Raw genomic sequence first — 22,631 nt, 5'->3', positions numbered from 1 at the left:
GTGGCTGAATGCTCTGGTCCTCTGATCTGAGGTCTTAAAAAAAGGTTGTATGGTCACATCTTTTGCTTTATTTCTAGATCATATTTTCCTGATAGTGTTTCAGAACTATTTCTTAACTTTAGAATCTTGTGCTATCTGCAGAGGCTAATAATTTTCAAAACCATCAAGTCCTGGATCCTTTGTGTTTGACAGTCTTTCTCTCAATTTATCTCCTTTCACATTTTGCTAAAAGCAGCAAGAAGAAACTAGATGCCTTCAACACTTTTCTTGGAAATATTAGATAGATCACCAAGTTCATGAAGCACAATTCTCTACTTTCCACATAACTGCAGATGACAGTGTTGCTAAGTTTCTATCACATAAGCTCCTCCAGTTTCCAAAACATGTTCTTCACTTCCTTTTGAGCCTTCAGCAGCACCCTATAGTCCAAATTTCAATTAATAATCTATTCAGGCAATTTAGGATTTCTCTAATATGCTCGTTAAAATCCTTCCAGCCTCCACCCACATCCAAGTTTGAAAGATATTCCCACATTTTTAGGTATGTTATGACAACACCCTACTCCCAGTACCAAAATCTGTGTTAGCTTTCTATTTGATGCATAGCAAATTACCCTAAAACTTAGTGAGTTACAACAATATCCATTATCTCACAGTGGGTCAGGGGTCCAGGTGTGGCTTAGCTAGGTCCTCTCACTCGGGGTCTCCCACAAGGCTGCAATCAAGATGTTGGCCAGGGCTATGTTCATCTTGAACACTGACTTGGAATGACCCACTTCCAAGCTCAGGCAAGTGGTTGTTGATAAGATTCATGTCTCGAGGTTTGTTGTACTGAGTGACTCAGTTCCTCATTGACTGTTGGCCAGTGGCTGCCCTCAGTCCTTTGCCACGTGGATCTCTCCATAGGGAAGTTCACAACATGGTAGCTTGTTTCATCAAAGCCAGCAAGCGAGAAGAGCCAGAGAGAGTGCCAGCAAGATGGAAGTTACAGTCTTTTATAACCTAATCACATAAGTGACATCCCAACACTTTTACCTTATTCTGTTTCTTAGAAGAAAGTCACTAGGTCCAGCCCACATACAAAGGGGAGTGGATTACACAAGGGTATGAATACCGAGAAGTAGGGATCACTGATAGCCAACTTAGAAGGCTGCTTACTAAAAACAAAATCAAAATTTGCATGAAGCAGATAAAGATAAATTTAGAAGGAAATTTATAGCTTTAAATGCTTATATTAGAAAAGAGTCTAAAATCAATGACCTAAAATTTAACCTCAAGGAGCTAGAAAGTAAAAGACCAAATAAACCCAAAGAAGGTAAAAGAAAAGAACTAGCAAAGATCAAAAAAATTAATGAAATAGAAAACAAATGACAGAAAAAGTCAACAAAAAATTAATTCAAGCTGTATTATAGACCTAAACATAAAAACTAAAACTAAAAATGTCCCGGAAGAAAACATAAGAGAACATCTTTGCAATGCTGGGACAAGCAAGGATTTCTTGACATAGTACAAAAAGCAACAACCACAAAAGAAAATTTTGGTAAATGGGACCTTATCAAAATTAAAACTTCTGCTCATCAAAAGATGTCATTAACTCATAGACATAGAGAACAGACTTGTGGTTGCCAAGGGGGAGGGGCAGTGGGGGAGGGATGGATTGGGAGTTTGGGGTTAGCAGATGCAAACTATTACATACAGAATGGATACACAACAAGGTCCTACTGTAGAGCACAGGGAATTATATTCAATATCCTGTGATAAGCCATAATGGAAAAGAATGTGAAAAAGAATATATATATGTATAACTGAATCACTTTGCTGTACAGCAGAAATGTTGAACACAACATTGTAAATCAACTATACTTCAATAAAATAAAAATTTTAAAAAGATGTCATTAAGAAAACAAAAAGCCAAGACACAGACTGGGAGAAAATATTTGCAATATGTATACAAAACACCCATATTAAGAATGTATAGGGCTTCCCTGGTGGCGCAGTGGTTGAGAATCTGCCTGCCAATGCAGGGGACGCGGGTTCGAGCCCTGGTCTGGGAAGATCCCACATGCCACGGAGCAACTAGGCCCGTGAGCCACAATTGCTGAGCCTGCGCGTCTGGAGCCTGTGCTCCGCAACAAGAGAGGCCACGATAGTGAGAGGCCCGCGCACCGCGATGAAGAGTGGCCCCCGCTCGCCGCAACTAGAGAGAGCCCTCGCACAGAAATGAAGACCCAACACAGCCATAAAATAAATAAATAAATAAATAAATAAATAAATAAATAAAATTTTAAAAAAAGAATGTATAAAGAACTCCTACAAAGCAAAAGACATGTAACCCAATTTTTTAAAATGGGCAATATATTTGAACAGACACACATGAAAAAGACATACCAATAAAGCATATTAAAAGATGTTCAACATCATTAGTTATAAGGGAAATGCAATTTAAACTACACTGAGATAGCACTATACACTCACTTTCAAAGCTAAAGTTAAAAAGAAACTGAAAAATTGCTGGTAGAAATGTAAAACTGAACTATCACTTTGGAAACTTGTTTGGCAGTTTCTTTTTTTTTTTTTTTTTGGCTGTTTTGGGTCTTCGCTGCTGTGCGCGGGCTTTCTCTAGTTGTGGTGATGTGGTGAGCAGGGGCTACTCTTTGTTGTGGTGCCCGGGCTTCTCATTGTGGTGGCTTCTCTTGTTGCGGAGCACGGGCTCTAAGCGCACGGGCTCAGTGGTTGTGGCACGTGGGCCCTAAAGCATGCGGGCTCAGTAGTTGCAGCACGTGGGCCCTAGGGCATGCAGACTCAGTAGTTGTAGCGCACGAGCTTAGTTGCTCCACAGCATGTGGGATCTTCCTGGACCAGGGATCGAACCTGTGTCCCCTGCATTGGCAGGCGGATTCTTAACCACTGCCCCACCAGGGAAGTCCCTGGTTTTGCAGTTTCTAATAAAGTTAAATATACACCAGCCTGTAATCTGGCAATTCCATTCCTTGGTAGATACTAAAAAGAAATGACAACAATATATCCTCAGAAAAATTCCACAAGAATATTTATAGCAGGTTTTATCATGATAAAAAAACCTAGAAACATTCCAAATGTTCATCAGCAGGTAAATGCATAAACAAATTATAGTATATTCATATAATTGAATATTCAGCAATAAAAAAGAAAGAGCTACTGGTAGAACCAACAACCTGGATGACTCTCAAAAATTTACAAATAGAAGCCAAACACAGAGCCAAACACAAACCGTATGATTCTATTTATATGACAATCAAGGACCAGCAGGGCTAATCTATAGGGATTAAAAATATTAACAATGGTTGCCTCAGGGGGAGGATACTGACTGATTAGGCGGGAACCTTCAAGGGTGATGGACATGTTCTATATTTTAATTTGAGCGATGGGTATACATATTTGTCAAAATTCATTAAACTATACCATTTAAGATCTGGGTAATTCAATGTAGTTCAAATATAACTCAGTTTCAAAAAACACAAAAAACAAAAAGTGCATATTATAAATACATTCAGGGTACAATGTGGGCCCCAAAGAGAAAACAGTCGATTCTACTGGGGATGTAGGTTTAGGTTCCATAGAGCTGGTACAGTTTAAACTGAATCCTGAAAATAATAAGTGTGATAGAGATCAGTGGGGGAAAATGTTTTCCAGAAAAGACAAAGAGATTGGTGTGGAGACAGGAAAATACACAGTAATTAAGCAAAGAGCGAACAGCTTTGTGAAAAGGAGAGATTATATAATATGTCAAGGAGGCAATTAAGAGAAAAAAAAATCCAAGGAAGTATGCTGGAGTCTGATCATGAAATAGTATGAATTCTTTTAGTAACAGATCACCACTGAAGTGTTTTATTTTTATTTTTTTAAGTTAAAATTTATATTTGGGAATAAAAATTCATAATAACAAATTTTTTTATAAAACTGCCACACAGGAACACACCTTAAGATACCATTACATGCTTCATTTACTTAGAAAAAGTTACAGACGTAGTCAAAACAAATAGCTCTCATTTATAAAGGTGAGTTCCTTTCTTTTAGCAAAAGAAAGCTCACGGGAAATGTCAGACTGAAAACCAGCGGGATACAGCGATGCAGGGATAGCTCAACACCTCCTGAGCTAGAAGGCTCGGAGCCAGGCCTCCCTGGCTGGGGGCCGTGCTGCTTCTCCTCTCTGGCCTTCAGTTTCCCTGGCACCAAAGGAGGGAAGACTCGATGACTGATAAAGTCCTGGGTGCCATGGTCCTTTCATTTCAGAGAACAGTATATGATCATAACAGTATCATTCTCCTTTGATTGTAAATGTCAACAGAATACAACTTAACATGCTGAAAAATTTTACTGCAAAGAGTGCTATGATTTTTCCCATACTCTGCAAAGGATGGATGAGGGCCCATATTATCAGGCCACACTCACTGCTTATATTGGAAAATGAGGAAATGCTAATGAAATTGCTCTTATGGGCTGACATTCATGGATGGCAGAAAGGGACGTTCCCGAAGGAGTCCAGGATTTGCTCTTCGGCAGTATTTCAGCTCCCGGCCAAAGTTCGGTGGCCAAGTGCACACATGGGCACACCCATGCCCGCGTGCAGTCTGTAAAGGTCACTGAGCACTTGTTAACCTTGAAGGGGAAAGAGAAACCTCAGTATTTTCCCCCAACGACACTCCAAGCCTCTTGTAAATCATATTCAAATTCATACACTTAAGCATTAATTTACATACTTAATTTCTGACAGGCTGACAACTGCAGCCCTTCTCCCCCTCAGTGTAAAGTGAGAGGTGAATTGCTATTCAGTGTATCCGTTACATTGGCAGTGGTGCTAAGTGTATTTTATATAATGTGCTATCTACACAAAGGCAGATAAGAATTTGATTTAACATCCAGTTAAAAGCCATCATTGAAAAATTTTTTAAAAAAAGAGTGCTATGATTTTTATTATGACTCTCACCATCTTTGGAAAATTTCCATTTCAGAAGTTTGATGTGGTTCACTTTCTTGGAGCTTCTTGCCTTGGGAGCATCCTCCACGCACACCAGTACCTATGAAGATAATTAGCCAGCATCCCTTTCCCTGAAGCCGTAGTCTATGGCTCTGCCTTCATCACATAGGCTGCGCTGTGTCCCTGTTCAAGCTCAAACTATCTTCTAATTACGGAGTGCCCAGATGCTTGATTTACTGTTTCTTCCTTACACCTCACTGTGTATTCTGCAAGTTGTATTTTAGTATGTTCCTACAGAGTTTCTTCAATTCACGCTGCTATCAGTGTGATCAAAGTTTGAGGTTTTGACATAAGAGCCCTTCAGGTATTCTGTGGGAAAGCGAGGCCCAGCAGCTAGTGGGAAGAGTTGCATTTCAGCACCTTAGAGTCCTAACTCTGTCTCCCTCTATTAATGTTGCATTTAACCTTGAGAGCGTCAACTTAGTTTTCTCACACATTTTCAAGTAAAACATTTAGTTCCTTTTTTAATACTAAACATGATTTTTTCTTTTAACAACAAAGACATGCATCACAAAACCATGTGCTCAGAGAAGTGATGTAAAAATACCATTGTCTTATCTCCAAATACTAATTCTAAGATCAAGGTCTTCAAGCCTTTGACCACGCACATGGACCACCAATTTCTAGGATACATTATTCCACATCATCATTTCTATAGTTTGACAAAAACCATAACACATTCTCTGATATAACAACATATCCATATCAATGAAATACATTACTGCAATGTTTAACTTCTTCCATAATTCCTTGAAAATCTGTAGCATAGCATAATCACTAAAACTTGCTAATTATGAGAGCTGTTAATTTATAATCCTCTCATAATGACTGTACCACTATCCATTTTTATTTATTCTTAAATTCAATTTCAACTACCTGATTGTGTCTGAGGTAGCTTCATAGTAGTTTTATTGCTATGAAAGTGACATGTTTCCAAGTATCACCTGGGGGATTAGATTAGATTTAAATGAGAGAGGAAAATATAGTATCAGTTACACCGTTTCCTCACTTGGCATACAAAATTTTTTTAAAAATCATCCATTTCTTTAGTGATTAAAAATACAGTTCTTTTGTGAGCATAGACACAATACAAGGAATCAGTTTCTTTGCGTGAAAAGCAGAATCAGTGGAAAAGGACTCGAATTCTATCACTAGCTTTTGGTTCACCCAAGTGAGAGCATGCATAAGCTCAAGCTTGTAAGCGTACTGTTTCAGCATTGCACAAAGTGACTGGATGAACCAGGATCCGTCCTTTGAATTTCGCCAGGAATAGTAACCAGGTGCTGTAGAATATGCACACAAGAAGTCTGCCTCAAGCAGTATTTTCTGACAGGCCGTGTCATCCTCAACACCACTGTCTGTCTCAATACCACAGTCCAGTTCTGTGCCTCGGCAGGCCTGAATAATGAAAAGTTTGGGTTTTCCAGTTAGACTTCTACAACAGTCCCCTCTGAAGAAACCTGCTAATTTTTTCAGATCGACAGGTCCATTTGTTCCAAAAATTTTTCCTTCCTCACCATGGCTTAGAAGCACGCAAATATAACTGCTCCTTTTGCTATGATCTTCTTTAGAAACACTGTACATTAATTCCAAAATTTCTTTACATGTAAGATCATTTTTATTCCTGACTTCGTATTTCAAGTTCGTGAAGGTTTCCCAGAGGTTTGCTGCATCTACATCTGTACCAGACCGACATGACATCCCAGTACTTTTATGAAAGTTCTTGTTATTAATTATCATACATAAACCCATTTCAGGATAATGCATTTTGTAACTATCATCCAAGGATATTCCAGAGTTCATTGATTTGCTTCCATGTAAGACCTTTGTCTCTGAAGTTTTAATGGATTTTGAATCCACTGAATTTTCAGTGTTCTCCATGGATACTTTTATTAATGTTCAGCCCCCATGCCGCAGCCACTGGCTGGCTCTGCTCGGCTCGGTTCCTGCTCTCTGAAGTGTTTTATATATCAGGAAAGAGACATTACTTGAGTTTTACACTAAAATGATTATCCTTCCTCTAAGTACTGCATTTCAGGACACACCAATAGTTGATTATGGAAATTTATTCTTTCAGAAGTATTCCAGCTAATAAATGCTAATAAAAGCAAGAATCACCAACGGCTGCCAAAACCATTGGGTGAAAGAATAAAGGGACTTTAAAACCTATGGATTGGGTTGACAACACCTGAACATACTGAGAGAGAGACAACCAGGCATTATGTGCCTTCTGGGGGGATGAACGAGCAAGCACTCAGTACCACCTATGGGGGGCTTCCCTGGTGGCGCAGTGGTTGAGAACCTGCCTGCCAATGCAGGGGACACGGGTTTGAGCCCTGGTCTAGGAAGATCCCACATGCCGCGGAGCAACTAGGCCCGTGAGCCACAACTACTGAGCCTGCGCGTCTGGAGCCTGTGCTCCGCAACAAGAGAGGCTGCGATAGTGAGAAGCCCGCGCACTGCGATGAAGAGTGGCCCCCGCTTGCCACAACTAGAGAAAGCCCTCGCACAGAAACGAAGACCCAACACAGCCAAGAAAAAATAAATAATAAATAAATTTTAAAAATACCACCTATGAAGTATTTTTGCCTAAAAATTGAATCTGCGTTGATCAAGCCTCTAGATTTATCTGTTCACATTAAAATGGTGATATGGGAACTATTAAATACTCCACAAGAATACACTTATCAAATTCTAAAATGTGGAACACAGCTCGGGGCAAGTGGTCCAATTTCTTCAATAAATAAATAGTAAGGGGAAAAACAAGAGGGAGGAGAATTGGTTAGATCTGTTCCAGATTAAAAGGGACTTGAGAGACTATTGGGAGAAAATTCTCCACAAATCTCACATTTCTGTATATCTTTCAAGCAGACTCATAACTGCCTTTTTTCCAAACCATCTTTTCAAAGATATTTATATAGTGAACAGGCTTAGAAGATAGAGTGCCCCTCCCCAGAGCAAAGGGCAGGTTATACTAGAAATTGTACTCAAGATATTTCTTCCTCAAGGCAAGGATCAGGCAGGCTTACTGCCCTTCATGAAAGGTTCAAGATCTATAAACTTGGGGTTCCTCTCCTATAATGGAATCCACTGCATGTGCAGGTATCACCTGGCCCTCTGCATCACCCTGTGGGAATTGAGGCTTAGAGAAGTGGTGCAAATGTTCACACTCTGGCTACCACTAATGCTGTGAGTATTCAAGTCCTTTGTCTCGGACCCAGGAGTTCATGTCTTCTACCAGCATCCATGAAACTGTCCCAGCTAACTTGTTAGCTTGCAAGTAGGATAAAATCTCAGACCTTTCACAGTTCTTGGAAGTTTTGATGATTAGGATGGGCAGTGCAAGGGCTAACCAAGCACTTGGCCCAACAAGGATCCTGCAGGAGCCACAGAAGCTGTAGGAGCTGCAGGCTGACTGGTGTCCCACACCACCCTGCTGAGCCAGCAGGTCACTTCCAAATGATGGCGGAGTAGAAGGACATGAGCTCACCCCCTTCTTATGAAAACACCAAAATCACAACTAATTGCTGAACAACCATCGACAAAAAAATGCTGGAACCTACCAAAAAAGGATACCCTACTCCCAAAGACAAAGAGGAGGCCACAGCAAGATGGTAGGAGGGGCACAACTGTGATAAACACAAATCTCATCCCTGCCAGGTGGGCGACCCACAAACTGGAAAACAATTATACCACAGAAGTTATCCCCCAGGAGTGAAAGTTCTGAGCTCCACGTCAGGCTCCCCAGCCTGGGGGTCTGGCAACAGGAGGAGGAGCCAGAGAATCTAGATGTGAAGTCTAGTGGAGTTTGATCGTAGGAATTCCACAGGGCTGGGGGAAAGAGAGACTCCACTCTTGGATGGCACGCACAAAGTCTTGTGCACACCAGGACTCAGGGGAAAAAGGCAGTGACCCCGTAAGAGACTGGGCCAGACCTACCTGTTAGTACTGAAGGGTATTCTGTGGAGGTGAGGGGTGGCTGGGGCTCACTGCAGGGACAAGGACACTGGTAGCAGCAGTTCTGGGAAGTACCCATTGGCGTGAGCCCTCCTGGAGGCCACCAAACAGCCTGTAGGCTCCAGTGCTGGGTCGCCTCAGGCCAAACAACAAACAGGTTGGGAACACAGCCCCACCCATCAGCAGACAAACAGATTAAAGTTTTACTGAGCACAGCCCTGCCCACCAGAGGGACAAGACCCACTTCCACCCATCACCAGTCCCTCCTAGCAGGAAGCTTGCACAAGTCTCTTAGATAGCCTCATCCACCAGAGGGCAGACAGCAGAAGCAAGAAGAACTATAATCCTGCAGCCTGTGGAACGGAATCCACAATCACAGAAAATTAGGCAAAATGAAACGGCAAAGGAAGTGGAGATAGGCAACCTTCCAGAAAAAGAATTCAGAATAATGACAGTGAAGATGATCCAATATCTCGGAAAAAGAATGGAGGTAAGGATCAAGAAGATGCAAGAAATGTTTAACAAAGACCTAGAAGAACTAAAGAACAAACAAACAGAGATGAACAATACAGTAAATGAAATGAAAAATACACTAGAAGGAATCAATAGCAGAGTAAATGAGGCAGAAGAACGGATAAGTGACCTGGAAGACAGAATGGTGGAAATCACTGCCTCAGAACAGAATAAAGAAAAAAGAATGAAAATGAAGACAGTCTAAGAGACCTCTGGGACAACATTAAATGCACTAACATTCGTATTATAGGGATCCCAGAAGGAGAAGAGAGAGAGAAAGGACCTGAGAAAATAGTTGAAGAGATAATTGCTGAAAACTTCCCCAACATGGGAAAGGAAACAGTCACCCAAGTCCAGGAAGTGAGGAGAGTCCCAGCAGGATAAACCCAAGGAGGAATCCAGGAAGTGAGGAGAGTCCCAGCAGGATAAACCCAAGGAGGAACACGCTGAGACACATAGTAATCAAACTGACAAAAATTAAAGACAAAGGATAGAGCTCTACCCACCACCAGAGCCTCCCATCAAGCCTCTTAGATAGCCTCAACCACCAGAGGGCAGACAGCAGAAGCAAGAAAAACTACAATCCTGCAGCCTGGGGAACAAAAACCACATTTACAGAAAGATAGACAAGATGAAAAGGAAGAGGGCTATGTACCAGATTAAGGAACAAGAAAAAACCCCAGAAAAACAACTAAATGAAGTGGAGATAGGCAACCTTCCAGAGAAAGAATTCAGAATAATGATAGTGAAGATGATCCAGGACCTCGGAATAAGAATGGAGGCAAAGACTGAGAAGATGCAAGAAATGATTAACAAAGACCTAGAAGAATTAAAGAACAAACAAACAGAGATGACCAATACAATAACTGAAATGAAAACTACACTAGAAGGAATCAATAGCAGAATAACTGAGGCAGAAGAACGGATAAGTGACCTGGAAGACAGAATGGTGGAATTCACTGCTGCGGAACAGACTAAAGAAAAAAGAATGAAAAGAAATGAAGACAGCCTAAGAGACCTCTGGGACAACATTAAACGCAACAACATTCGCATTATAGGGGTCCCAGAAGGAGAAGAGAGAGAGAAAGCACCAGAGAAAATATTTGAAGAGATTATAGTCGAAAACTTCCCTAACATGGGAAAGGAAATAGCCACCCAAGTCCAGGAAGCGCAGAGAGTCCCATACAGGATAAACCCAAGGAGAAACACGCCGAGACACATAGTAATCAAAGTGGCAAAAATTAAAGACAAAGAAAAATTATTGAAAGCAGCAAGGGAAAAACGACAAATAACATACAAGGGAATTCCCATAAGGTTAACAGCTGATTTCTCAGCAGAAACTCTGCAGGCCAGAAGGGAGTGGCATGATATACTTGAAGTGATGAAAGGGAAGAACCTACAACCAAGATTACTCTACCCGGCAAGGATCTCATTTAGATTTGATGGAGAAATCAAAAGCTTTAGAGACAAGCAAAAGCTAAGAGAATTCAGCACCACCAAACCAGCTCTACAACAAATGCTAAAGGAACTTCTCTAAGTGGGAAACACAAGAGAAGAAAAGGACCTACAAAAACAAACCCAAAACAATTAAGAAAATGGTCATAGGAACATACATATCGATAATTACCTTAAACGTGAATGGATTAAATGCCCCAACCAAAAGACATAGACTGGCTGAATGGATACAAAAACAAGACCCGTATATATGCTGTCTACAAGAGACCCACTTCAGACCTAGGGACACATACAGACTGAAAGTGAGGGGATGGAAAAAGATATTCCATGCAAATGGAAATCAAAAGAAAGCTGGAGTAGCTATATTCATATCAGATAAAATAGACTTTAAAATAAAGAATGTTACAAGAGACAAGGAAGGACACTACATAATGGTCAAGGGATCAATCCAAGAAGAAGATATAACAATTATAAATATATATGCACCCAACACAGGAGCACCTCAATACATAAGGCAACTGCTAACAGCTATAAAAGAGGAAATTGACAGTAACACAATCATAGTGGGTGACTTTAACACCTCACTTACACCAATGGACAGATCATCCAAAATGAAAATAAATAAGGAAAAACAAGCTTTAAATGACACAATAGACCAGATAGATTTAATTGATATTTATAGGACAGTCCATCCAAAAACAGCAGATTACACGTTCTTCTCAAGTGCGCACGGAACATTCTCCAGGATAGATCACATCTTGGGTCACAAATCAAGCCTCAGTAAATTTAAGAAAATTGAAATCATATCAAGCATCTTTTCTAACCACAAGGCTATGAGATTAGAAATGAATTACAGGGAAAAAAATGTAAAAAAGACAAACACATGGAGGCTAAACAATACGTTATTAAATAACCAAGAGATCACTGAAGAAATCAAAGAGGAAATCAAAAAATACCTAGAGACAAATGACAATGAAAACACGACGACCCAAAGCCTATGGGATGCAGCGAAAGCAGTTCTAAGAGGGAAGTTTATAGCTATACAAGCCTACTTAAATAAACAAGAAAAATCTCAAGTAAACAATCTAACCTTACACCTAAAGAAACTAGAGAAAGAAGAACAAACAAAACCCAAAGTTAGCAGAAGGAAAGAAATCATAAAGATCAGAGCAGAAATAAATGAAATAGAAACAAAGAAAACAATAGCAAAGATCAATAAAACTAAAAGCTGGTTCTTTGAGAAGATAAACAAAATTGATAAGCCATTAGCCAGACTCATCAAGAAAAATAGGGAGAGGACTCAAATCAATAAAATCAGAAATGAAAAAGGAGAAGTTACAACAGACACCGCAGAAATACAAAGCATCCTAAGAGACTACTACAAGCAACTCTATGCCAATAAAATGGACAACCTGGAAGACATGGACAAATTTTTAGAAAGGTATAACCTTCCAAGACTGAACCAGGAAGAAACAGAAAATATGAACAGACCAATCACAAGTAATGAAATTGAAACTGTGAATAAAAATCTTCCAACAAACAAAAGCCCAGGACCAGATGGCTTCACAGGTGAATTCTATCAAACATTTAGAGAAGAGCTAACACCTATCCTTCTCAAACTCTTCCAAAAAATTGAAGAGGAAGGAACACTCCCAAACTCGTTCTATGAGGCCACCATCACCCTGATACCAAAACCAGACAAAGACACTACAAAAAAAGAAAATTACATACCAATATCACTGATGAATATAGATGCAAAAAGCCTCAACAAAATACTAGCAAACAGAATCCAACAACACATTAAAAGGATCATACACCACGATCAAGTGGGATTTATCCCAGGGATGCAAGGATTCTTCAATATACGCAAATCAATCAATGTGATACACCATATTAACAAATTGAAGAATAAAAACCATATGATCATCTCAATAGATGCAGAAAAAGCTTTTGACAAAATTCAACACCCATTTCTGATAAAAACTCTCCAGAAAGTGGGCACAGAGGGAACCTACCTCAACATAATAAAGGCCATATATGACAAACCCACAGCAAACATCATTCTCAATGGTGAAAAACTGAAAGCATTTCCTCTAAGATCAGGAACGAGACAAGGATGTCCACTCTCACCACTATTATTCAACATAGTTCTGGAAGTCCTAGCCACGGCAATCAGAGAAGAAAAAGAAATAAAAGGAATACAAATTGGAAAAGAAGAAGTAAAACTGTCACTGTTTGCGGATGACATGATACTATACATAGAGAATCCTAAAACTGCCACCAGAAAACTGCTAGAGCTAATTAATGAATATGGTAACGTTGCAGGATACAAAATTAATGCACAGAAATCTCTTGCATTCCTATACACTAATGATGAAAAATCTGAAAGAGAAATTATGGAAACACTCGCATTTACCATTGCACCAAAAAGAATAAAATACCTAGGAATAAACCTACCTAGGGAGACAAAAGACCTGTATGCAGAAAACTATAAGACACTGATGAAAGAAATTAAAGATGATACCAACAGATGGAGAGATATACCATGTTCTTGGACTGGAAGAATCAACATTGTGAAAATGAGTATACTACCCAAAGCAATCTACTGATTCAATGCAATCCCTATCAAATTACCAATGGCATTTTTTACGGAGCTAGAACAAATCATCTTAAAATTTGTATGGAGACACAAAAGACCCCGAATAGCCAACGCAGTCTTGAGGGATAAAAATGGAGCTGGAGGAATCAGACTCCCTGACTTCAGACTATACTACAAAGCTACAGTAATCAAGACAATATGGTACTGGCACAAAAACAGAAACATAGATCAATGGAACAAGATAGAAAGCCCAGAGATTAACCCACGCACCTATGGTCAACTAATCTATGACAAAGGAGGCAAAGATATACAATGGAGAAAAGACAGTCTCTTCAATAAGTGGTGCTGGGAAAACTGGACAGCTACATGTAAAAGAATGAAATTAGAATACTCCCTAACACCATACACAAAAATAAACTCAAGGGGCTTCCCTGGTGGCGCAGTGGTTGAGAATCTGCCTGCCAATGCAGGGGACACAGGTTCGAGCCCTGGTCTGGGAAGATCCCACATGCCGCGGAGCAACTGGGCCCGTGAGCCACAATTACTGAGCCTGCGCGTCTGGAGTCTGTGCTCTGCAACAAGAGAGGCCGCGATAGTGAGAAGCCCGCGCACCGCGATGAAGAGTGGCCCCCACTTGCCACAACTAGAGAAAGCCCTCGCACAGAAACGAAGATCCAACACAGCCATAAATAAATAAATAAATTAAAAAAAAAAAACTCAAAATGGATTAGAGACCTAAATATGAGACTGGACACTATAAAACTCTTAGAGGAAAACATAGGAAGAACACTCTTTGACATAAATCACAGCAAGATCTTTTTTGATCCACCTCCTAGAGTAATGGAAATAAAAACAAAAATAAACAAATGGGACCTAATGAAACTTCAAAGCTTTTGCACAGCAAAGGAAACCATAAACAAGATGAAAAGACAACCCTCAGAATGGGAGAAAATATTTGCAAACGAATCAACGGACAAAGGATTAATCTCCAAAATATATAAACAGCTCATTCAGCTCAATATTAAAGAAACAAACACCCCAATCCAAAAATGGGCAGAAGACCTAAATAGACATTTCTCCAAAGAAGACATACAGACGGCCACGAAGCACATGAAAAGATGCTCAACATCATTAATTATTAGAGAAATGCAAATCAAAACTACAATGAGGTATCACCTCACTCCTGTTAGAATGGGCATCATCAGAAAATCTACAAACAACAAATGCTGGAGAGGGTGTGGAGAAAAGGGAACCCTCTTGCACTGTTGGTGGGAATGTAAATTGATACAGCCACTATGGAGAACAATATGGAGGTTCCTTAAGAAACTAAAAATAGAATTACCATATGACCCAGAAATCCCACTACTGGGCATATACCCAGAGAAAACCGTAATTCAAAAAGACACATGCACCCGAATGTTCATTGCAGCACTATTTACAATAGCCAGGTCATGGAAGCAACCTAAATGCCCATCAACAGACGAATGGATAAAGAAGTTGTGGTACATATATACAATGGAATATTACTCAGCCATAAAAAGGAACGAAATTGAGTCATTTGTTGAGACGTGGATGGATCTAGAGACTGTCATACAGAGTGAAGTAAGTCAGAAAGAGAAAAACAAATATCGTATATTAATGCATGTATGTGGAACCTAGAAAAATGGTACAGATGAGCCGGTTTGCAGGGCAGAAGTTGAGACACAGATGTAGAGAATGGACATATGGACACCAAGGGGGGAAAACTGCGGTGGGGTGGGGATGGTGGTGTGCTGAATTGGGCGATTGGGATTGACATGTATATACTGATGTGTATAAAAGTGATGCCTAATAAGAACCTGCAGTATAAAAAAACAAACAAACAAAACAACTAATACTAAACTTTCATTGGGTTATTTGTATGGAAATATGTTAATATAAATGTTTCAGACTTTACATGAAATTTCTAAAAATCTTATATTTGTATTTGTATGGAAATATGTGTGGAAATATGTTAATATAAATGTTTCAGACATTACATGAAATTTCTAAAAATCTTAAAAAAATAAAAACTAAAAATAAAAAATAAAAAAATAAACAAACTCAAAAAAAAAAAAAGACAAAGGATAGGCTGTGCACAGAGATGTGGCTTTCTGGAAAAGGAAATATAAGGGACTCACAGAGCTTCCCTGGTGGCGCAGTGGTTGAGAATCTGCCTGCCAATGCAGGGGACACGGGTTCGAGCCCTGGTCTGGGAAGATCCCACATGCCACAGAGCAACTAGGCCTGTGAGCCACAACTACTGAGCCTGCGTGTCTGGAGCCTGTGCTCCGCAACAAGAGAGGCCGCGACAGTGAGAGGCCTGCGCACCGCGATGAAGAGTGGCCCCCGCTCGCCGCAACTAGAGAAAGCCCTCGCACAGAAACGAAGACCCAACACAGCCAAACTAAATAAATAAATAAATAAATAAAATTTTTTAAAAAAAATAAGGGACTCACAGACCTCCCTGCCCCGAAGATGTGCACATCCTAATCCCTGGAACCTGTGGATATGTTATACTACATGGCAATGGGGAATTTAGGTTGCAAATGGAATTAAGGTTGCTAATCAACTGACCCTGAGACAAGGAAATTATCTTGGACTATTAGGTTAGGGCCAATGTAAAGAGTCCTTAAAAGTGTAGGAGTGAGGTAGAAGAGACGGTTAGAGTGATATAGTGTGAGAAGAACTGACCCACTAATGCTGGCTTTAAAGATGAAGAGGACCATATCAAGGAACATGTGTGGCCTCTAGAAGCTGGAAAGAGCAAAGAAATAGATTCTTGAGCCTTCAAAAAGGAACCCACCCCTGCCAACATCTTAACTTTAGCCCAGTGAGAGCCATTTTGGACTTCTGAACTACAGAACTATAAGGTAATAAATTTCTGTTGTTTTAAGCCACTGAGTTTGTGGCAATTTGTTACAGCAATGATAGAAAACTAAGACAGGCAAATTAAGGAGATCTGAGGGAAGTCTATGGAAAATGTTCAACCAAATTGTATGGTCAACTGTTCAATATATGGTCCTCCACTTTACTGGCAGTCAATGAGGAGGAACTGGAGAAGTTATTGCACACCAAGTACCACAAAGTAGGTTTAAAGACAGCTGTCTGAACAGTGTTCTGGTTAGTCCTAACTCTCATCCAGGTTGGGGCTTCCTCACCAATCTTGTGGCCAATCTCAAGTCCACCCCATTGTAACAGCTAGGATAGGCATACCTCAGAGATACTGTGGGTATTCCAGACCACCACAATAAAGCAAATATTGCAATAAAGTGAGACACACAAATTTTTTGGTTTCCCAGTGCATATAAAAGTTATGTTTATACTATATTATAGTCTATTAAGTGTGCAACAGCATTATATCTAAAAAAGCAATGTACATATCTTAATTTAAAAATACTTTATTGCTAAAAAAATGCTAACCATCATCTGAGCCTTCCACAAGTCATAATCTTTTTGCTGGTGGAGGGTCTTGCCTTGATGTTGGTGGCTGCTGACTGATCAGTGTGGTGGCTGCTGAAGGATGGGCTGACTGTGGCAATTTCCTAGTAGAATATAACAGTGAAGTTTGCCTCATTGACTGACTCTTCCTTTCATGAATGATTTCTCTGTAGCATGCAATGCTGTTTGATAGCATTTTAACCACAGTAGAACTTCCTTCAAAATGCGAGTCAATCCTCTCAAACCCTGCCACTGCTTTATCAACTAAGTTTATGTCATATTCTAAATCCTTTGTGGTCATTTCTTTACTGGTGAGCTTTCCCATTCATAATTTTCTTGTTCCTAGTTGTGGCCTTTTCTTTTCCCTAGAGAAGTTTCTTTAGCATTTGTTGTAAAGCTGGTTTGGTGGTGCTGAATTCTCTTAGCTTTTGCTTGTCTGTAAAGCTTTTGATTTCTCCATCAAATCTGAATGAGAGCCTTGCTGGGTAGAGTATTCTTGGTTGTAGGTTTTCCCCTTCCATCACTTTAAATATATCATGCCACTCCCTTCTGGCCTGCAGAGTTTCTGCTGAAAAATCAGCTGATAACATTATGGGGATTCCCTTGTATGTTATTTGCTGCTTTTCCCTTGTTGCTTTTAATATTTTCTCTTTGTCTTAAATTTTTGTCAATTTGATTAATATGTGTCTCGGCATGTTGGGTTTGTCCTGTATGGGACTCTCTGCACTTCCTGGACTTGGGTGACTGTTTCCAAGAAAATGTTAGGCAAGTTTTCAGCTATTATCTCTTCAAATATTTTCTCAGGCCCTTTCTCTCTTTCTTCTCCTTCTGGGTCCCCTATAATGCAAATGTTGGTGTGTTTAATGTTGTCCCAGAGGTCTCTTAAACCATCCTCATTTCTTTTCATTCTTTTTTCTTTATTCTGTTCTAAGGCAGTGACTTCCACCATTCTGTCTTCCAGGTCACTTATCCGTTCTTCTGCCTCATTTATTCTGCTATTGATTCCTTCTAGAGAATTTTTAATTTCATTTATTGTGTTGTTCAACTCTATTTCTTTGTTCTTTGTATCTTCTAGCTCTTTGTTAAACATTTCTTGTATCTTCTTGGTCTGCGCCTCCATTCTTTTTCCGAGATCTTGGATCATCTTTACTATCATTACTCTGAATAATTTTTCAGGTAGATTGACTATCTCCACTTCACTTAGTTGTTTTTCTGGGGTTTTATCTTGTTCCTTCGTCTGGCACATATTCCTCTGCTGTCTCATTTTGTCTAACTTTCTGTGTTTGTGGTCTCCGTTCCATAGGCTGCACAATTGTAGTTCCTCTTGCTTCTGGTGTCTGCCCCCTGGTAGGTGAGGCTGGTCTAAGAGGCTTGTGTAAGCTTCCTGGTGGGAGGGACTGGTGCCTCGATTCTAAACTAACTTCTTAATCAATTGACACCCAGTGGATTTGGCACATGTTTCATTCCATTTCTAGTTATAGAGATTGAGCAGTCCAAGAACAAAGGGCCAGCATGAAGGTTCTGGTGAAGGTCTGCTTCCTCCTCACTGTGTCTTCAGGTTGTGGAAGCAGCAGAGATTTTTAAAATAAGAGATTCCCAGAGAACTTTTGCACCTGAGGCAGGCAATTTTTTCTCCTTTATTCACTCTACTCTGCTGGCTTGGATAGTTCAGTGCAACAGTTTAGTTACTCTCCATCCTTGATAAGACTGCCTTGGGCCTCACCACCCCAACCAGCCTTCAGGTACTTCTGTATTAGGAGATATTCTTTCTTGAGAGTATAATTCTGACTGCTTCTGTCTCAATCTCGATTTTAATTGTTGAGATTAAAGCTCTGCCCTCAAAGTCATTCTCCTCTACAGCACTCACGTCAGCCAGGTGCTCCCCAGAACTAAATAAGAGACAAGGCTCAGGTTGAGGGCCGATGGCCTAGTCCCTTTGTTGTCATTTCAACAGTATTCACAGCATCTTCACCAGGAGTAGATTCTATTTCAAGAAACCACTTTTTTTGCTCATACATAAGAAGCTACTCCTTGTCTAACCAAGTTTTATGATGAGATTGCAGGAATTTGGTCACATCTTCAGGCTCTACTTCGAATTCAAGTCCGCTTGCTATTTCCACCACATCTGCAGTTACTTCCTTCACTGAAGTCTTGAATCCCTCAAAGTCATCCATGAGGTTGGAATCAACTTCTTCCAAACTTGTGTTAATGTTGATATTTTTATCTCTTCCCATGGATCATGAATATTCTTAATGGCATCTAGAATGGTGAATCCTTTCCAGAAGGTTTTCAATTGACTTTGCCCAGATCTATCAGAGGAATCACTACCTATGGCAGCTATAGCATTATGAGATATATTTCTTAAATAATAACACTTGATGTTGAAATTACTCCTTGACCCATGGGCTGTAGATGGATATTGTGTTAGCAGGCATGAAAACAATATTAATCTTGCTGTACAATCTCCATCAGAGCTTTTGGGTGACCAGGTACATTGCCAATGAGTAGTAATATTTCGAAAGCAATCTTTTTTTTTTCTGAGCAATAGGTCTCAACAGTGGACTTAAAATATTCAGTGAACCATGTTGTAAACAGATGTGCTGTCATCCAGGCTTTGTTGTTTCACTTACAGAGGACAGGCAGAGTAGATTTAGCATAATTCTTAAGGGCCCTAGGATTTTCAGAATGGTCAATGAGCATTTGCTTTTTCTTAAAGTCATCAGCTGCATTAGCTCCTAAAGTTGGCCTTCAAAGTTAGAAACTTCGAAGCCAGGCATTAACTTCTCTCTAGCTATGAAAGTCCTAGATGGCATCTTCTTCCGATATAAAGCTGTTTCATCTACACTGAAAATCTGTTGTTTGGTGTAGCCACCTTTATTAGTTATTTTAGCTAGATCTTCTGGATAACTTGCTGCAGTTTCTACATCAGCACTTGCTACTTCACCTTGTGCTTTCATGTTATGGAAAAGGTTTCCTTAACCCTCATAAACCAACCTCTGCTAGCTTCAAACTTTTCTTCTCTAGCTTCCAAACATCTCTCAGCCTTCATAAAATAGAAGAGAGTTAGGGCCTTGCTCTGGATTAGGCTTTGGCTTAAGGGAATCTTGTGGCTGGTTTGATCTTCTATCCAGACCACTAAACCCTTCTCCATATCAGCAATAAAGTGGTTTCACTTTCTTATCATTTGTGTGTTCACTGGAGTACCACCTTTAATTTCCTTCAAGAACTTTTTCTTTGTACTCACAACTTGGCTGTTTAGTGCAAGAGGCCTAGCTTTCGGGCTATCTCAACTTTTGACATGCCTTCCTCACTAAGCTTAATCATTTCTAGCTTTTGATTTAAAGTGAGAGACTCTTCCTTTCACTTGAACACTTAGAGGCAATTGTAAGGTTATTAATTGGCCTAATTTCAATATTGTTATGTCTCAGGGAATAGGGGGGACTGAGGACAGGGAGAGGGACAGGGAACGGCTAGTCAGTGGAGCAGTTTGAACACATACATTTATCAGCTAAGTTTGCCGTCTTATATGGGAACAGTTTGTGGCATCCTAAAACAATTAACAATAGTAACATCAAAGATCACTGGTCAAGGGGCTTCCCTGGTGGCGCAGTGGTTGAGAATCTGCCTGCCAATGCAGGGGACACGGGTTCGAGCCCTGGTCTGGGAAGATCCCACATGCCGCGGAGCAACTAGGCCCATGAACCACAATTACTGAGCCTGCGCGTCTGGAGCCTGTGCTCCGCAACAAGAGAGGCCGCGATAATGAGAGGCCCACGCACCGCAATGAAGAGTGGCCCCCACTTGCCGCAACTAGAGAAAGCCCTCGCACAGAAACGAAGACCCAACACAGCCATAAATAAATAAATATTTAAAAAAAAGATCATTGGTCAAAGATCACCGTAACAAATATAATAATAAGGAAAAAGTTTGAAATATTGCAAGAATTACCAAAATGTGACACACAGACATGAAGTAAGCAAATGCTGTTGAAAAAATGGTGCCAACAGACTTGCTCAACATAGGGTTGCCACAAAGCTTCAATTTGTAAAAAAACCACAGTACCTGCAAAGCAAAGTGCAATAAAACGAGGGATGCCTGTACTAAGAGTCAGTGGAGGGCAGCGGTAGCTCCCAGCACTTCTCAGACAACAGTTACAGAGATGAGCATCTATCCTCAGGGCAAAAGGAGGGAAACTTGTTACCAGTATGGGCAGAAGCCAGGCACATGGTTACAGCTTTGGCTGGTTGGTTGAAAGAGGAGCAGGAGGGCATGTGAAGCTTGTTATGGAAGAATGGAAACAGCTGGAATGTCTTATGGCTCAGCCCCTCCTACAGTCTATCATGCCAACCTCAGATCTATTGAGAAACCACAGCCAAAGGTCTCAGAGGTTTTTTGCAGTAGGTCCTGCCTGCTATAATTCAGCCTTCTTGGTGAGGTTTCCCTGAGACAAACTCCTGTGGGAAACCACAGATGAGGCAGTGACTAGCATCCAGGCTCTTACTGCCCCATACTGGATCTTTAATGCTGATGAAGATGAAAATGACCTACTGCCAAATGAGAAACTGACCCAAAGAATTCTAGATAAAATTTTGAGGTCAGCCTCACTGCCCTGAAAGACTTCCCTAGCCTTTATCTTAAAAGTAAGTGAAAACTTAAGATATGCTATTATAGATGGGGTTCAGAATGTGCTACCCCCACATATGGCACCCTGGCATACTGGATATTTTAAGCTGAAGGGGTTGGAGAACACAGAAGAAGTAGGGAGGTCATGCTGACCTTCCCCCACCCGTCTCCCCTGAAACAGATCACCCTCATGTGAGAGGTGCCCTGCCTACACCCAGAGGAAAGCAGCATCCTTATCTCCAAAAACAAAGGGATCCTAAGAAACAAGTCATGCTAACTTTCCCACAGTTTACAACATTTACCTCATACTCTCTGCCCTATCATATTCCTCCACAACTGTCCACTCTTCATCAAACCCAGCATAAAACTCCTCAGGTCTAACTGTTTCTTTGGGTCTTAATTTCCTTATGAAGGCTCCCACCTCATGTAAAACTTACAAATAAATGTGTATGCTTTTCTCCTGTTAATCTGTCTCTGTCAGTTTAATTTTCAGATCCAGCCAGGTACCCTAAGAAGGTGGAGAAAAACTTTCCTCCTCCCCTACACTATCATGAAAATGGGCAGCAAGTGCCCCGGATTAAAGTGGACATCTTAAAAAGAAAAAGTTGTTACTGCACTAGTAATGCCTGAGCTAGCCAATGGGCACAAACGGAAAGCAATATGGCTGTGGCTGCAGAATTGAGGCATCCTAAAAGTTGAAAGACATGGCATCAGTCACAAGGACCTTGCTGCCAGATGCAGAGCTCTGGGCATACTGAAAACATGAGATAGATCATTTGGTTGAGCCCCAAGCAGCCGTTGCATTGTTCAAAACTAAACATAAACGTAAAGACTTGCCTGCTGGCATGGAACCGCCCTCTCACTCCATGCCTCATCCCTCCCTTCCCTTCTACCCTGAAATCAGCTGCTTTGAAGCAATGATTGGGGTGGGACAGAGGGCTCCCTGTTCCCAAGAGGGACCAGAGGCCATACACCCCCCTGAGTATGCTGGAGAACTTCAGGGAAGGGA

General features: G+C 40.6%; 2 protein-coding genes across 6 annotated transcripts in view; both read right to left on the bottom strand.

Moving 5' to 3' along the window:
* LOC132356897 (zinc finger protein 81) overlaps window positions 1-22,631 on the bottom strand; it is an 83,724-nt gene that overhangs the window by 34,031 nt on the left and 27,062 nt on the right. Inside the window, exon 1 of one of the 4 annotated variants that reach the window (XM_059910102.1) lies at window positions 4,966-5,043. The exons of the other annotated variants lie outside the window; for them this stretch is intronic. Coding sequence (XP_059766085.1) covers window positions 4,966-4,968 — 3 coding nt within the window. The 5' untranslated portion in view covers window positions 4,969-5,043. Of the gene's footprint in view, window positions 1-4,965; window positions 5,044-22,631 lie in introns of those variants that run through there. 4 annotated transcript variants of the gene reach the window in all.
* LOC132357497 (caspase-3-like) lies at window positions 6,070-6,906 on the bottom strand. 2 transcript variants are annotated; one of them, XM_059911000.1, is made up of 2 exons: window positions 6,415-6,906; window positions 6,228-6,299 (listed from the first exon to the last, which is right to left on the bottom strand). In XM_059911000.1, the coding sequence occupies exons 1-2, from the start codon at window positions 6,895-6,897 to the stop codon at window positions 6,228-6,230; spliced, it is 555 nt and encodes a 184-aa protein (XP_059766983.1). In that variant the 5' UTR covers window positions 6,898-6,906. The 2 variants fall into 2 exon arrangements, with proteins under 2 accessions (XP_059766982.1, XP_059766983.1); XM_059910999.1 differs by having other exon boundaries at window positions 6,070-6,897.

Source organism: Balaenoptera ricei, chromosome X, assembly GCF_028023285.1.
Source record: "Balaenoptera ricei isolate mBalRic1 chromosome X, mBalRic1.hap2, whole genome shotgun sequence".
NCBI lineage: Eukaryota > Metazoa > Chordata > Mammalia > Artiodactyla > Balaenopteridae > Balaenoptera > Balaenoptera ricei.
Note: the sequence above shows the minus strand (reverse complement) of the source record. Positions and strands in the feature narration are given on the sequence as shown.